The 16,960-nt window shown below is 35.3% G+C and overlaps 2 protein-coding genes across 2 annotated transcripts; both read right to left on the reverse strand.

Annotated features, from left to right (window-relative positions):
• Nucleotides 1-531: 531 nt before the first annotated feature.
• On the reverse strand, nucleotides 532-1,458 carry LOC125168602 (olfactory receptor 4N2). The gene has a single exon (XM_047863754.1). It carries the CDS (start codon nucleotides 1,453-1,455, stop codon nucleotides 532-534), a length of 924 nt encoding a protein of 307 aa, XP_047719710.1. The 5' UTR covers nucleotides 1,456-1,458.
• Nucleotides 1,459-15,773: 14,315 nt separating this feature from the next.
• On the reverse strand, nucleotides 15,774-16,703 carry LOC125168593 (olfactory receptor 4N4C). Its single transcript, XM_047863736.1, has one exon. It carries the CDS (start codon nucleotides 16,698-16,700, stop codon nucleotides 15,774-15,776), a length of 927 nt encoding a protein of 308 aa, XP_047719692.1. The 5' UTR covers nucleotides 16,701-16,703.
• Nucleotides 16,704-16,960: the final 257 nt, after the last annotated feature.

Here is a 16,960-nt window from a genome sequence, read left to right on the forward strand (position 1 = left end):
ACTACCTCCAACTCTAATCATTTTCACATTCACTTATTATACCTCAATTTGAACTTTGTTGTATTCTTCAAATACACCAAGTTCATTACCTAATCTTCAGGTTTATGTGCTACCTGTTCCCTCTGCCTAGAATGCTCTGCCTCCAGATGTTTGCATGGTTGACCGTTTAGTTCATCTAGTTATTAGCCAAAATGTCACATCCAGAAGAACACCTTGATTAAAGATGGAAAGTGAACTTATAATGTTCACTCCACACTTTCTATTATCTATCAATCCTTTTGCTTTTTTATTTAGTTTCTGTATCTCTTCCTGAAACCATTCTGTTCATGTTTCTATCTTTAATGTCTATTCCACTAGATTGTACCTTAAGGAGAACAGTGACTTTACTTGTTTCATTAATAACTCTTTCTCCTAGTGCCTAAAATAGTACCAACAAAAATGAAAATGCTCAATAAATGCAGTATTTGGAAATGGATAAGTTTACTTTAGAGGAAATTCTCTGGTCTTGATTTTCTTTTCTTTTTCCTTTAATTAGGCTATGTGCTGATTAAACAGCCTCCTCATGGAAGCTTTTACTTCCTGGTTGCGAAGTGTATAAATCACAGGATTCAGCAAAGGAAAGATCACTGTGTGAAAGAGAGAAACCACCTTGTCAGCTGGGAAGGCTCTGAAGGGGCGAGTGTAGATAAAGATGCCAGGCCCAAACATAAGAAATATAACGATGATATGGGTGGTGCATGTGGATACGGCCTTGCTCTTCCCCTCAGAGGAAGATCCATGTACACGACAGAGGATGACTGCATAGGAGGCCAGAAGCCCCAGGAAGCACAGGAGGGTCATCAGGCCACTGTTGAAGACCATTAGAAGCTCCACCACGAAGGTGTCTGTGCAGGCCAGCTTGATGACCTGTGGCACATCACAGAAGAAGTTATCCAGTTGGTTTGGGCCACAGAAGGGCAAGTGGAGGATGAGGGCCACCTGGATAATGGAGTGGACAAAGCCTCCAAGCCACAGGGCCAACAGCAAGGCATAGCAGGCTCTAGGGTTCATGACTGTGGAATAGTGTAAAGGCCGACAGATGGCGATATAGCGGTCAAAGGCCATCACAACAAGGAGTAACCCTTCCCCTCCTCCAAGGAAGTGCAAGAAAAAGAGCTGAGTGATGCAGCCCCTGTAGGAGATTACCTTCTTCTCAGAGAGGAAGTCCACCAGCATCCTGGGAGCCACAATGAAGGAGTAGGATGCATCCAGGAAAGCCAAGTTGCCCAGAAAGAAGTAGAGGGGGGCTGTGAGACCAGGGTCTGATCTGATGGTGAGGATGATGAGGAAATTTCCAGGAAGGATGATGAGATAGAAAATTAAAACTAGGACAAAGACCAGGAGCTGAATATCTCGAGACTGGGTGAGACCAAGAAGGATGAATTCTTTCACCACCGTGCTGTTGTCATTTTCCATCTCCTCTGTCTGCAGTACATCAAGAAGCAGAGTTCATTGTTATTACTGTTTCTTCTATCTAGACCCTCATTCCTGTCCAACTAAAAATATTTGACATATATATCACATTAGCTAAAAACAGGTCTCAGCCCTCTCCAGTATCCTGGGTAAACTCCAAACCTTTCATTAACTCCAGATTTAAAGCAAGCAAACTAACAAACAAAAATACTGTTCTTATACCACAACTCTTATTCCCATTCAATCATGTGCTTCTATAGAACTGCTCTCCACTTTAAGAATCTGGCATCCTGGGGCACCTGGGTGGTTTAGTTGGTTAAGCATTTGACTCTTGATTTTGGCTCAGGTCCTGATCTCATGGTTACTGTGATGGAGCCCTGTGTCAGGCTCCATGCTGACAGCGGGATACCTGCTTGGGATTCTCTCTCTCCCTGACTCTCTGCCCCTCTCCCCCTCTCTGTCTCTCTATCTCTCTCTCTCTCTGAGTCAGTCATTATATTTTAATTTTATTCTTTTCAAATGCTACTTTTTAATATGTATAATATAAATTAGTATCAAGGCATATATGTACTGTATAAATAAATTGCATATACTTAAAGCACATGTTCAAAAAATGTTTTGTTATGGGTATGAAATGATCTAAGATTGAAAATTGCTCATCTACAGAAAAATGTAATATATGCCAGTACTCCCCTATGCTATTTATGCTAAATAGCATAGTTGCTTTAAGTAAGTTCTGTGGAACATGGGGTGCCAAAAATGCTAATGAGTCATTAGTTATAAAGGAAAGACAGAAGAGTGAGGGAAAGAAAGAAGAAATAGAGAAGCCAAAAAAAAACCCCAAAACAAAACAAAAAACAAAATAGTATGTCTATACAGTGCATTGTTAAGGTACATATTTTAGAAAACATTAAAAATATCTGTTTTAAGTATCTCCAGAGCTGAATAGAGTGGATAATATACAGGTTTCCATGTATTACTTGCAACCACAGGTGGAATTTATGAAAGTCATACTTTGGTATATTGATCAGTATATATACATGATATACATATACACAAACACCACACACACACACACACACACACACACACACAGAAAGTGGGACAGACACATAATTTTAATAAAAAATTTGTAGACTCTCTAAATTAGCTTCTCTGCTCACCTCTTAACTTTTCAACATTTCAGCAGCCATTTGTCTCAACATTCATTCCATAATTTTCCTATAAAAATACACCAAAGAATGTAAGTCAAAGCCACCCTCTACTTAGGTTTTTTGCATCCCACAAACTCACTCAGAGTGTATTATTTCGTGATGTGTGTTTAAATATATCTCTAAGACATCAGAAGATTTCTGAAGGTCTTTGTGATTAAGGGTTATAGGCTCTTCTACTCAGCCTCTTTCCTGTCTTTCACCTCTGTTTTTCAACTATTACCTAAACATATGGTATTACACACTACCTGACATATGTAATTCATTTTTATCCCATAACCTATTTTCGTATATGTGCCTTCTGTACCTGTGATTCTGAAATGGTGGCTGGCATAGATGCAGAGACTATGAGATGAGCATTTTTCTAAGTAAAATAAATTTCTGGACAAAATCTACAAATTACAGCCCTCTTCAGAATAAAAATATCCTATTTTAGCCAATTAGTCGGAAAAGGATCAAAAATCTAAATCCTTACCACCCTATCTCCAATTTTCCTTGCCATTTCAGCTAATACATACGTTCTTCTCACTGTGGCAATGATGATATATTATAGAAGTAGGAAGGCAAGGGAGAAGGGCTGCCCTCATTTTTAAGGTGGAAACCAACTGTGCAGGCCTGGAGCGCCAACAGTGGTCGACCAGCCCCTGGAGCCAGGTGTAGAGACCAAAGGGCCTTAACTTCCCCATCTCTTTGAAACATTTACTCATGCTTCCTTCCTAATGTTCCCTCTATTCTCCTTCTCTCCCCTTTCACTCATCACCAAGTCTTCATTTTCCTAATTTATTTGTATAAATTTGTTTATGGTTTCTTTTCCCCTTTTAATTTATTGAACTCATTTTCTCCTAATTTTCTTTCCCTATTTACCTGGCTTTCTATAAATCTAACACTGTATCATTTTCTCTTCTTTCTCCCTATCATGTATTCGTGTTCTCTTCTCTCTGAAATTTTTTCACTCTCTCTGCTTGTCCCCTTGTTCACTGTCACTCCACTATATCCCATGCCTCTCTTGCCATTATATCTAAAAACAAGGGGTGCCTGGGTGGCTCAGTCGGTTATGCATCTGACCCTTGATTTCAGCTCAGGCCATCATCTTACAAACCATGTCAGGCTCTGCGCTGACAGCACAGGGTCTGCTTGGGATTATCTCTCTCCTTTCTCTCTCTTTCTCTGCCCCTCCTCCATTGATGTGTACTCTCTCTTTCAAAATAAACTTTTAAAAAATTAATATTAATCACTTCTTGGCCTTTTGGCTAAGATCAAGTGTAAAAATTAATATAAATATGAAACAAAAACCATATTGTTTCCTTTCAAACAAAACAAGCAATACATATGCTTCCCATCATCTTCCATTCTAAACAGTTGGTCTACAAAATAAAATGTGTAAGTCACTTTTCAGTACTAACCATTTTCTCTTGAATGGTATCCTTACAGTTTACTAAATCTGAACCACTCATTAATACTTCCCATTTCCCTCATATATTTTTTTTACTGCATATAAGTGAACTTGATAAAATGAGATACTTTACCTTTTTGAAAAGTAAATTTCATTAATATCATTCTAATGAATATATTTAACAAAGTTTCCAAAAATTTGAGTGTAATGTCTGTCAGCATATTGATTGAAGCTTATAAATTATTTAAGTATAAATTAACAAGTTCTACATATCCTTAAAAATGTGGATCAAGCTGAAGAACATGATCAAAAATTTAATACTGATGCTAATGATGGACGTATAAAGCACTAAACAAATGTGTTGGTCTTCAGCCAGAAAATTCTCTCATCAATGAAATGAGATGGTTAAATTAAAGTACTTCTAAATTCCCTAGCTTTTTAGGAAATAATAAATAATGTAGAAATATCCTTGGTTTGAAGTCCTTTTATATGATTCTAATACCTTTTTATTTTTTTTTTTTTAATTTTTTTTTTCAACATTTATTTTTGGGACAGAGAGAGACAGAGCATGAACGGGGGAGGGGCAGAGAGAGAGGGAGACACAGAATCGGAAACAGGCTCCAGGCTCTGAGCCATCAGCCCAGAGCCTGACGCGGAGCTCGAACTCACGGACCGCGAGATCGTGACCTGGCTGAAGTCGGACGCTTAACCGACTGCGCCACCCAGGCGCCCCAGATTCTAATACCTTTTTAGAATGAGTAAGTGTTGGCTCAGCAATTCACTAAATGTATTACCCTAGGAAAGTCACCCAGCTTTCAGAAGGCTGAATTTTCATTTATCATATAGAATAATGTGTTGACTCCTGTCTGACAGGGATATAAGGATCAAAGGAGATAATAATAATAATAATTAACTTATTCCAGTGTGTTTAAACCAAAGCTAACCCTGCAAATCTGTAGATGTTACGAGGTAGCTCTACTGAGTGGACATACTGCCACGAGATCCTTTGTCAATGACTGCAGGGTAAACCCTGGGTGACAGCTGCAAAAATCTGATTAATAGAAGAAATTGTGGAAGTGCAATAAAGCCTTCGTGTAAGTCATTTGTAGATCAAGCTTTTCTCAGTTTTACAAGCTTTCTCTCAGTTACCCTATGTTGATGAATAATGGAACCACAGACAATAGAAGAAACTCTCAAATATGTTGAGTATGGAAGTTAAGATATCTGCGCTAATCTGAAAAATCATAAAATCTGTTAAGTTTTTCCCCTGAAGACTTTAGCCTAACTTTCTGTATCTTCCTTCCTTCCATCTGTTCTTCATAAGGAAAATAAAACACATCAGTCATTTATATGCTCCTTGGTTTTAACATCAAATGTCAATTTGCTGAAAGTCACTGATAATTTCACTTAACTATGACAAGAGAATGAAAGTTTTTGTCCACCATTAAATTCTAAGCATCAAGAGATAATGGAAATGTATTAGAGGAGACGGTAGAAAATGCCACTCTGCTGAATTTAGGCCTTTGCCTCTGCTATTCCTACTGAAACTCTGACCTCTGTTCCATTGTATTCCAGGGCAGGAGATGGAGCAGAATAGCTGTAATACCTTTTCTGTTGTTCTTTCCTTCTTGTTTCTTATAAATACAAATACTGCTCCCAGCCCCTGAAATTTGAGTCTCCAAGGGTTTTATGTAATTCTCACAGAGTAGCCATCCTTCCTCTCTTGCTAAAAACATTAACTGACCATTTTTATTGTTCATAAATATTTGTTCTCACATATGGAACACAGCTTTTGAAACCTCCTTTAACTCTTTGTGATGCAATGGAGAAAGTGCTTTGGACACTTGAGACTACGACAACTCTACTGAATATTTCCAGAGGGAGCTATTAGAATGTCAACTAAATCAGGCATGGGGAAATACCAGAGCTCTGTAAGAGGTAAATATTTTTAAATGAATCACATAATGCCACACTGGGTAAATTCTGAATTTTAAAACCAAAATCGTATCAGTGAATGAGATAATAAACCCTATTTGGAAGCGTATTTATTAGGTCAAAAGTAAAGATCAAGAAAAATCAATTTCTATTTTAGAATTCAAAAAAAATGTAAATGAAAGATTAATATGTATACATATACATGATATACACATACACACATACATACATATACATCAAGAAAGCAAGCAAGGCCAGGATGAGAGGGTGAGGAAAGTGAGGTATTTGCCTTAGGCATAAAATTTACCAGGGTACCAAAAACTTTAATAATCAAGATAAGTAATATCTTAGTGCAGTATTTTGAAAATAAAAGTTAATGTGAAATTATGAACAGAATAATCACATTTTTTAATAAAGACATAAAAATTACAGATTTTTCCTTTTCCATGAGATTCCAGTATGGCCCAGCATGACATTATTATTGATACTGTCTTTAAAGTTTGGTGTTTATTTTGTTCATGATGGATTTTTATAATTAATTTTGATTTTTTAAAAATATTAATTAAAACATTCTTTATTACAAAGTTGGTAAGTTTTTTGGTTACTTCCTTAGTTTTTGCACTCAAGGCAAGTGCTTTACTCATTCTCTAGCATCGCCATGATCTGACCCTGAAAGCAAACAATGTGGCTAAGTCAGTAATGAGCTTGTAAGATTTAACACATTGCTGTGATGAAGACATAAGCGGAGAGAATATTAATGCTCATGAAGACTTTGAAGGCATAATTCTTCTTAGAGAAAAGAACTGTTTGGTGTAAGATAGACAATTTCCTCAAGGGAAAGTGACTTCCCAAATAGGATGTGAAAAGATCTATCATGATCTCAGTATTTGTTGTTTATTCACTTTTACTCTGCTCGGCAAAAACAAAAATCAGTAACTTTTTTTTTCCATTGAAGATTATTAAAGTAAAAAATTAAAGGTCAGAGCAATTAAATGAAGCTTAATTTTCTTTTTTTTATATCTGATTTTTTTATTGTTTTGCTTTAAAGGGAAATCTGAGTTTATGAGTAACTTTACAATTGAAAAAATGAATATACTCTTTGTAAACTAAATATAATTCATAATCAGATATGTATTTGTCCTAATCTATTTGCAGCTCAAAAACACAGTGTGAAAAGTAGAAAAAGGAAAAAAGAGAAAGAGATAAAGAGAAATTTAGAATGATCAAAATATAGGACAGGAAAATAAAGTAGACATAAATGTAAAGATAATTATATATATAATTGTATAGTAACAGCCCCATCTTGGAAAAAGTTAGAGTCGTGCCACAAAAGACTTAAAAAGGTGATATTTTTCAGGGCACCTGAGTGGCTCAGTTGGTTAAGTGTCCCACCTCAGCTCAGGTCTTGATCTCATGGTTCCTGAGTTTGAACCCTACTTTGGGCTTTGTGCTGACAGTTCAGAGCCTGAACCTGCTTTGGATTCTGTGTGCCCCTCTCTGCCCCTCCCCTGCTCATGTGCACACGAGCTTGTGCCCGCATTCGTTCGTTCTTTCTCTCTCTCAAAAATAAACATTAAAAACAATCATATACATGAAAATAGCCCATTATAGTGAAAAGATTGACAGGCAGAAAGCAAAAGCTAAGGACATAATCCTGGCTCTAATCTATAAATGTTCAATGGCTTTGGAAAATAACACCGCTTTTCTCAGACTGTTTTTCCACCTAAAATGGGGCATTTTTTTATATTAAGATACTGAACTATTTATCTCTATTGCTGAGTTTTTTGACACTCCCTTAGATTCTGCACCAAATTCAAAAATCACTTACTGTCTACCATGAGCCAGGTAGTATTTTAAATGTCAGCAATGCAGTATGGACAAGACCAACAACAACTCTGTTCTTTGGAATTTTACATTCTAATGCAGGGAGACAGACAATAAACAAGCAGAAAAGAAAACATCAGATAGTAATGAATGTTATAATGAAGATATAACAGTGTGTTGGAGAAAAAGACTGCTATTTTAGATGGAGTGGTGGTCAGGGAAGGTCTTTCTGAGGCAGTTTCAAAAGAGTGAGTTCTGAATGTCTAAAAGAAGCCATTCTAGAAAGAAGCCACCAAAAAGAAAGATCTGGGAACACCTGTGTGGCTCAGTGGGTTAAGCATCTGACTCTTGATTTCTGCTCAGGTCTCATGATTCGTGGGTTCAAGCCTCACATAGGGCTCCTCTCTGATGGTGTGGAGCCTACTGGGATTCTCTCTTATTGCCTCTTTCTCTGCCCTTCCCCCACTCATGCTGTCTCGCTCAAAATAAACAAATACACGGAAAGGAAAGGAAAGGAAAGGGAAAAGGGAAGGGAAAAGGAAAGGGAAAAGGGAAGGGAAAAGGGAAGGGAAAAGGGAAGGGAAGAAAAGAGAAAAGAGAAAAAAGAGAAAAGAGAAGAAAAGAAAAGATCTGGTGTGCTGAGGAATAGAAAACAGGCCAGGATGCCAAGATAGTGAAAAAATTATACACAAAGATGATTCCTTCCCATCTTTGTCCCCTATCTATATTCCCCCCCAACACACAATTCAGAGTAGGAAATAGCTATTATTCTCTCTGTATCTTCCCCAAACCATTATGCATAAATAAGCAAATGGATTGTATATTCTTTTCTCCCTATTAATAAACAAATGTGATAAACATCCCATATATAAAACATAAAAACATCCCATGTATAAAACATAAAAACATCCCATATATAAAAATTATATATTTATATAATATATGTTATTTATATAATGTATAAAATTATATATGTAATGTAAGTATATAATATATATCATGTATAATATAAGTTCTAGAATTTTTAAGCTTATACACGTTGAAAATTGTGGAAAATACATTTCAAAATATTATATATATTCTCTGACCTTTTTCCTATTGTGTATATTTCTCATCGATTCCTTTCTACCACAATCATGTTTTAAATTATTATTAACATAATCACATAATATAAAACTCTATATTATCTCCTATTTCAAAATTTCCAATTCTGCTTTTTGCAGTAAAAAAAATAATGTATTCTATTACTCATTCTCTTATCAACCATTATTGAAAGTCTACCAGAGTGAGTCATTGTGCCAAGAGATGAAATACAAAAATTAATAAGACAAACATTAACTTCAAGGCAAGCAGAAAATTGTGAATAATATACATAACATTTAAATAATCTTGAGATGTTTTATAACATAACTGTACTTAGAGTATCACAAGAGCAAACAGAAGTGAACACAACGTGGAGCATTAGAAATGTTTCAAGAAGGAAGAAACATTATGGCTGAGTCTTGATTGAAATATTCACCAGAAAGTGGGAAAAGGAGAAGACAGAATGTGCAAAGGCATCAAAGAATCAAAACTGTGTATGTGCAGAAATATAGTAAGAGATAAGATTGGAAAAACAAGGTAATTGCTTAGAGTGATTATATTTGATTAAGTTTACAATTGAGCAAAAGGAAATTCAGGAAATACCCAAGAGGCTGCTGTTTTACCCTGTATGTAAAAAATATATCTAGCTGACTTGAGGAAATTTACAACTTCTCAGTATGTTGTTTATATGTATTCTGTAGCTACATTGATCAGACTAAGTTCATTTTTCAAAAGTATACTCTTAAATTTAAAATTTAGAACTCAGTAGTGTGCCTAGGGGGCTCAGCTGGTTAAGCCAACGACTTTAGCTCAGGTCGTGATCTCACTGTTCGTGGGTTCAAGCCCCGCATCAGTATCTGTGCTGAGAGCTCAGAGCCTGGAGCCTGTTTCTATGTCTCCCTCTGTGTCTGCCTCTCTCTTGCTCACACTCTCTTTCTCAACAAAATAATAAATGTTAAAAAAATTTTAAACAAAATAAAATTCAGAACTTATTATGGCATTCAACATGGTAGGTCTTAATCCAACAGATTTTATTCTAGGATATAAAGCAAATTTCAACACATTTTTAAATTGAAATCATATTAAATATAATCTTGGACCACAATGAAACTAAACTAGAAATGTATCAGGCTCATTCCCAAATATTCAGGGTAAAAATATACTCTAAATAACCCATGAGTAAGAAAGTCAAACTGGACATTAGAAAGTATTTTTAATTCAATGAAAATGAAAACACAACATATAAACGTATGCAAAATATAAAGCAGTGCTTAGAAATGTGTAGAATCAACTGAATATATTTAAAGGGTTTATAACAAAGGGTTTGAATCAATAGTCTAATCTTCACCTTTAGAAAAAGAATAGGAAATGAAATCCAAACAAGGAAGAAGGAATGCAATAACATAGACATGAGAAGAAATATAAGAAATTGAGAAAAATAATAGAGAAAAATAAATAAAACCAGAAGCTAGCTCTTTATAAAGAACAACCAAATTGATAAAACTTTAGTCAGAATAGTCAAGAAAAAGAAAGAAATTACAAAAATATCAATATCAGGAATTAAAGAGGGACAATCAATGTAGATATGATAAAAGTTAAAAATATTAAGGAAACATTATGAGCAATTTATGCCAATGGATTTAATAACCAGTTCAATGCACAAAATTCTAAAGGCCTAACTACTAAAGTTAAAGGCCTAACTACTAAAACTACTAACTATTTCGAGAAGAAATAGATGAATAGCTATGTATCTATTAAAGAAATTCAGCTTGTACTTAAAAATCTTCCCATGAAGAAAACTTCAGACCCAGATGCCTCCTCTAATGAAATCCACCATTTATTGAAGAAATAATACTGATTCTACACAAACTCTTTTAAAAAAAACCAGAGTATGAAAAGGAAAGTATTTTCTAATATCCTCTAATTTCTTCTTGTACACATTGGGTTATTTAGAAGTGTCTGCGTCTTAATTCAGAAATGTACATAGTTTTTTCTTAATTATTTCTAATTCAATTCCAGTGTGGTCAGAGAATACATTTTGTATGCAATATACTGAGTTTTTTTATAGGCCAGCATATGGTCTACTTGGCAAATGCCTCATGAAAAGAATGTGTATTCCTCATTGTTGGGTGCAATACTCTATAAACAGCAACTAGGTTAAGTTTGTCTCTAGCGTTCAACTCTTGTATACCCCTACTGATTTTTTATCAGATGTTCTATCAACTTTCAAAGACAGTTATTAAAATCTCAATCTATGCCTTTGGGTTCTCCATTTATTTATTTATATATGTCTGTATTAGTGCATACATTTTTAAGTTCTATTGCTAGAGGAATCACATTATGATTGTTATGTCTTGATGAATTGAAATTTTTATTGCTATGAAATTCTTTTATAAATACCTAATAATACCTCTGGGTCCTTGAAGTTTACTTTGTTATTAATACAGCTATACCATGAAGTGATTAAGGTTTGCAGGGTGTATTAGGGTTTTCCAGACAAGCAGAATAGTAGGATACATAGATACATATTAGAGAGAGAGAGGTTTATTATAATGAATTGGTTCATGTGACTATGGAACTGGAGAAGTCCTACAATCTGTCCTCTCCTAAATGAAGACCCAGGAAAGCCAGAGGTGTCATTTAGTCCAAGTTCAAAGGCCTGAGAACCAGGAGAGCTGATGGTATAAATTCCAGTCCAAGGACTAAAAGAGATGAAATGAAATATCCCAGCTCAATCAGTGAAGAAAGAAATAAGAAGCAAATTCCTCCTTCTGCCTTTTTTTCTATTCAGGCCCTCAATAGATTAAATGATGCCCACCCACATTGGGAAGGGTAATCTACTTTACTGAGTCCACCAATACAAATACTCATACTAACTAAGCTCATACTAACACTCTCACAGACACACCAGCAATAATATTTAATCTGGGGACCCCACAGCCAGTTGATATATAAAATTAAACATCACATATGGCATATCATTCTCCACCCTTATACTTAAAATATATCTGGGTCTTTATATTTAAGAACTGATATCTTACAAACAGTATATACTTGAATCTTGCTCTTTTTTTTAACTGGCATGTTTGGTCCATTTATATTTAATATTGTTGATCTTTGAGTTCATTGGTACTTGTTTTCTGTTTGCCCCATTCCTCTTCATTCCTTTGCACTTCCTTCCTTCCTTCTTTTGTAGTGAATGTTTTTTATATTCCATTTTCTTTCCTGTAAAGGTTATCTAATTAAATCTCTTTGTATTATTTTTAAATATGTGGATGCTCTAGTGATTACAATATTCATCTATAGCTTACCAGTCACTTCAAATTATTATTCAAGGATACTTCATGAAGAGTATAAGTAATTTACAAAAACATATATAAATCTTTTATCTTTCCTTAGGTCCTCTGTGCTATTGTTATCATATATTTTACTTCTAAATAAGTTATAAGCCCCATAGTACTTTATTATTTTAAAGCAGTTAATTATAAAGTAAATAATACAAAGTAAAAATACTCCTTGCCATATTTATACACCTTTTTTTTTTACCATTTCCAGATCTTTTTATTCCTCATTAATTCCAGTTTCCATCTGACATGTTTTCCTGTTAACATGAAGAATTTTCCTTTAATATGACTTTCTGTGTGGGTCTACTGCCAACACATTCTCTCTCAGCTTTTATGAATATTAAATGCCTGTTACACTTTTCTTTTTGAGGTTTATTTTCATTAGATATGGAATTCTAGCTTAACTGTTTTTCTTTGAGAACTTTAAAAATCCCATTTCACTGACATGGTGTCCATGGTTTCTGATAAAAGGTCAACCACCATTCTTGTCGCTCCCCTGAAGTGTCTTTTTTCCTCTGTTGCTTTTAAAATGTTCCTTTCATATTCGGTTAGCATCTGTTACACTGTGGTCTTATTTGTATTTATACTGCTTGGATTTTGCCAAGTTTCTTGGATATGAATTCTTGGAAGTTACTTCTTTTCCTGTCCCATTCTCTCTCTCCTCATCTGGAATCCCAATTACACATATATTTTACTATTTGTTATTGTCCCCATAGTATATTAACACTATTAATACTTTTAGTCTTTTATTTCTGTACTTCAGTTTGGGTTGTTTCTAAAAACCTATCCTAACAATCATTAGCATTTTGTCTGCATTGTCCACAATGCTGTTCATTCAGCTTATCTAAGGAATTTCTTTTAATTTCAAATATTGTTGTTTTCAGTTCTAGCATATCCATTTACATTTAGAATTTACATTTCTCTCCTAAAATCCTCATCTAGTTATCCATTTATTACTTATTTTACATACTTATAATAGTTTTTTCTAAAGTTTTTGTCTGATAATTACATCATGTGGTTTTATATATCAATATTTTTCTATTAGACATACTCTTCCCTATTTTCGTGGCATAGCTCCTAATTTTTAAATGGTAGTCCCAAAACTTCCTGTAAAAATTCAATGGAAGATGAAGAGTATTTAATATTATTTTGCTTAGTTCTTTAGAAACTTCAATCCTTTTCCTCTGTCCACAAGTTAGAATGAGGATATGATCATTCATATTCTTTCAAAGGTCTAGTCGAGCTAAGACTTGGAATCATCTTTAATTAAACTAAATTCAGCTCAAATTAGTTTTACCTCCAACATCTGCCAACTGCCACCAAGATCTTTTATCCTGGTGATACTTGGAGCTGGGAGGAGTTTGAGCCACAATTCAGATATTTTTGTTTCCTTTAGGATTCAACTCTATAGACACCCAAGCACTACAATAATAGCTAAAAATGTTCAAATCCCCTATAATTTTTATTTCTTCCTCCACTGCCCCTTTTCTGAGCAAATTACTGGTATAGGTGTCAGTGGGGGTAGTGGGAGAAATTTATAAAAGTAAGCTATTTATTTTTGTGTTTGGGGCTTTTTCAGCTTCTAGACTGTCAATAGCTTAGAGCTTTTTACTCATCTCTATCAAATATCTCAATCTATGGCACGATCACTCCTCCATGTGTCCATATCCAGACCAGGTACTTGCCCACAAATATGAAAGCTGCCATAGCTCTCTGCTTGTCTTAGATGGACTTTGTCCCTTTCTGGATCTCTGTAATAAGGTTTCCTTGCTTCATCCACTCTTTTTTTAGCCTCAGAGAAAAGTATAATTTTATTTCTGCACTTTTCTTTTTGTTGATAGTACATGAGCAACATTCTTCTACAAGCTAACCAGAATCAGTAGTCTGTATTCTCATCATTTGTTTTTGAGAATAAAATTATGTTGATAAGCTTTTCCATTTTTTCCTTTGTTAACTTTGTTGGTTTCAATTGCCCATTTCTAGTTTCCTTCTGGGTATGATCTATTTCACATTCATTTATTGAAATTCCTTATGTATTAGTGAATTAATCTTTTATCATTTTTATTAATTTTTAGTTAACAGCTTTTTTATTTTAATTTTTATGCATAGGTACTCCCTTGTACAATCCTGGGATAGGGAGGAAACACTCAATTCAATGTTCATGCAAGCCTCTATAATTGTTGAGAAAATAATCTGCCCATATATATGTGGTAAATGGATTTTCATCAGTTTTTTTTAACTTTTGCCTACACATACATATTTTTTACTATGTAAAATATAATTTTTTCTTTCCATTTACTATTTTTATATCCTACTTCAGTGGCCTTTCACACTTCCAAGACTGTAATACTATTATCCTACATTTTACCATTTTTGGCATTGTTTTATTGTTTTCTTATAAAGCTGAGAACATATAAACAGGTTCTTCTAGAACCTTTGTATCTAGGGTTCCAAATTCTGACTATCAAATGTACTTATGTAAAACTTGAACTTAGAAAAAATTAATTGGAGAGGTGATAACATTAAAGGTATTCTGTATCATCCTCCTGTTCCCAGACCATGGCTAATTTAGATATAGTCCTTCAGTCAAGAATTGGCAAAATAGCTTCTTGGTTCCCCATCTCCTGATTATTGTAGGGATAGATCACTTGGCAGGTTAGTTTTTTACTGTTTTTCTGGCAATCATGTCTGGATTCCCAGCATAGAAAATAGTATTCTATCCCTTCAAAGATTTTGCAAGTACCTAATTTCCCACATTAAACCTATTGCATTTAAAATAATAAAGTAATTTATGTAATCTCCAACAGATCTATAGTAGCAAATAATTATCATTATCATAATGAGTAAAATCAACTGAGGGCAAGGTTTAACATAAAGGGAGGATTTGTAAAAACCCATTAGTAATAATCACGAAGCTCTGAAAAAGTCAGATGAAATAATTTCATGACATTTTTCTATGAAACCAATTACCTTCCTTTCATATCCATTAAGCAAATGGGGGGGGTAAAGTAAACAAATATATATATTAGAGAGAATCATATATAGAGAAAGAGGACAGGGGGGGAGAGAGAGATTTTTTTCAAAACAAGTCTGCAGAATAGCATTTAGCTCTTAATGGAGTTTTGCAACTTATTGATCTCTGCCCAGAATCCTGATGTTGCTCTAAACCACAGAAGACACAATTGTGGATGAGTGACTCTCTTGCTTAAAATGTTAACATGTATTTTTTACAGTATTTAGAATAAAATAAAATTCCTTATTTCAGCCTAATAGACCTTAGTGATTTGACCCTTACAGTCACATAAAATTTAACCCTTAAATCTCTCATAAGTATTCATCATGTTCCAACCATTCAGGTGTTTGTTTTATATTCTTTAGGCATACCAAGCTTATTCCCTAATTATGTATAACTCTCCCTCATTGCCCACAATAGTACCTGACAAATGGGAGGTACTCAGTAAAATAGTATTTGTTAATGAATGTATGATTTATAGCAAGAATTCCCTCTTCTTGACTTTTTATAAAATCTATTCAGCAGACAACATGCCGACTCAGTAACCTCCTCATGGAGGATTTCACTTCCTGGTTGCGAAGGGTATAAATCACAGGATTCATCAATGGAAAGATCACTGTGTGGAAGAAGGAAACTACCTTGTCCACTGGTAAGGCCCTGAAGGGGCGAGTATAGATGAAGATGGCAGGTCCAAACATGAGAAGTATAATAATGATATGAGTGGTGCATGTGGACAGTGCTTTGCTCTTCCCTTCACAAGCAGACCCATGTACATGGCAAAGGATGACTGCATAGGAAGACAAAAGCCCCAGGAAGCACAGGAGGGTGAGCAGGCCACTGTTGAAGACCATTAGAAGCTCCACCACGAAGGTGTCTGTGCAGGCCAGCTTGATGACCTGTGGCACATCACAGAAGAAGTTATCCAGTTGGTTTGGGCCACAGAAGGGCAAGTGGAGGATGAGGGCCACCTGGATAATGGAGTGGACAAAGCCTCCAAGCCACAGGGCCAACAGCAAGGCATAGCAGGCTCTAGGGTTCATGACTGTGGAATAGTGTAAAGGCCGACAGATGGCGATATAGCGGTCAAAGGCCATCACAACAAGGAGTAACCCTTCCCCTCCTCCAAGGAAGTGCAAGAAAAAGAGCTGAGTGATGCAGCCCCTGTAGGAGATTACCTTCTTCTCAGAGAGGAAGTCCACCAGCATCCTGGGAGCCACAATGAAGGAGTAGGATGCATCCAGGAAAGCCAAGTTGCCCAGAAAGAAGTAGAGGGGGGCTGTGAGACCAGGGTCTGATCTGATGGTGAGGATGATGAGGAAATTTCCAGGAAGGATGATGAGATAGAAAATTAAAACTAGGACAAAGACCAGGAGCTGAATATCTCGAGACTGGGTGAGACCAAGAAGGATGAATTCTTTCACCATCGTGCCATTTTCTAGCTCCATCTTTTCTGCCTATAGAACATCAAGGAATAGTTTATTTTCATCTCTTGCAACTAGATCATAGTTCTTTTCAAACTAAAAGTTATGCCACATCTGTCACTCCATCACCGTCCCACAACCTAAGAAATCTTTTCTACCCTTTATTCTTCTACATTTCGTATCTGCCAACACCCTGATCTTAAAGCCACACTCTCTGCTTCTTCAGTCCTGTGCTGCTATTAACTATTCTCTCACGTGGGACTCTGCAATGGACTAGTTTATGA

Source organism: Prionailurus viverrinus, chromosome B3 (genome assembly GCF_022837055.1).
Source record: "Prionailurus viverrinus isolate Anna chromosome B3, UM_Priviv_1.0, whole genome shotgun sequence".
Classification (NCBI taxonomy): Eukaryota; Metazoa; Chordata; class Mammalia; order Carnivora; family Felidae; genus Prionailurus; species Prionailurus viverrinus.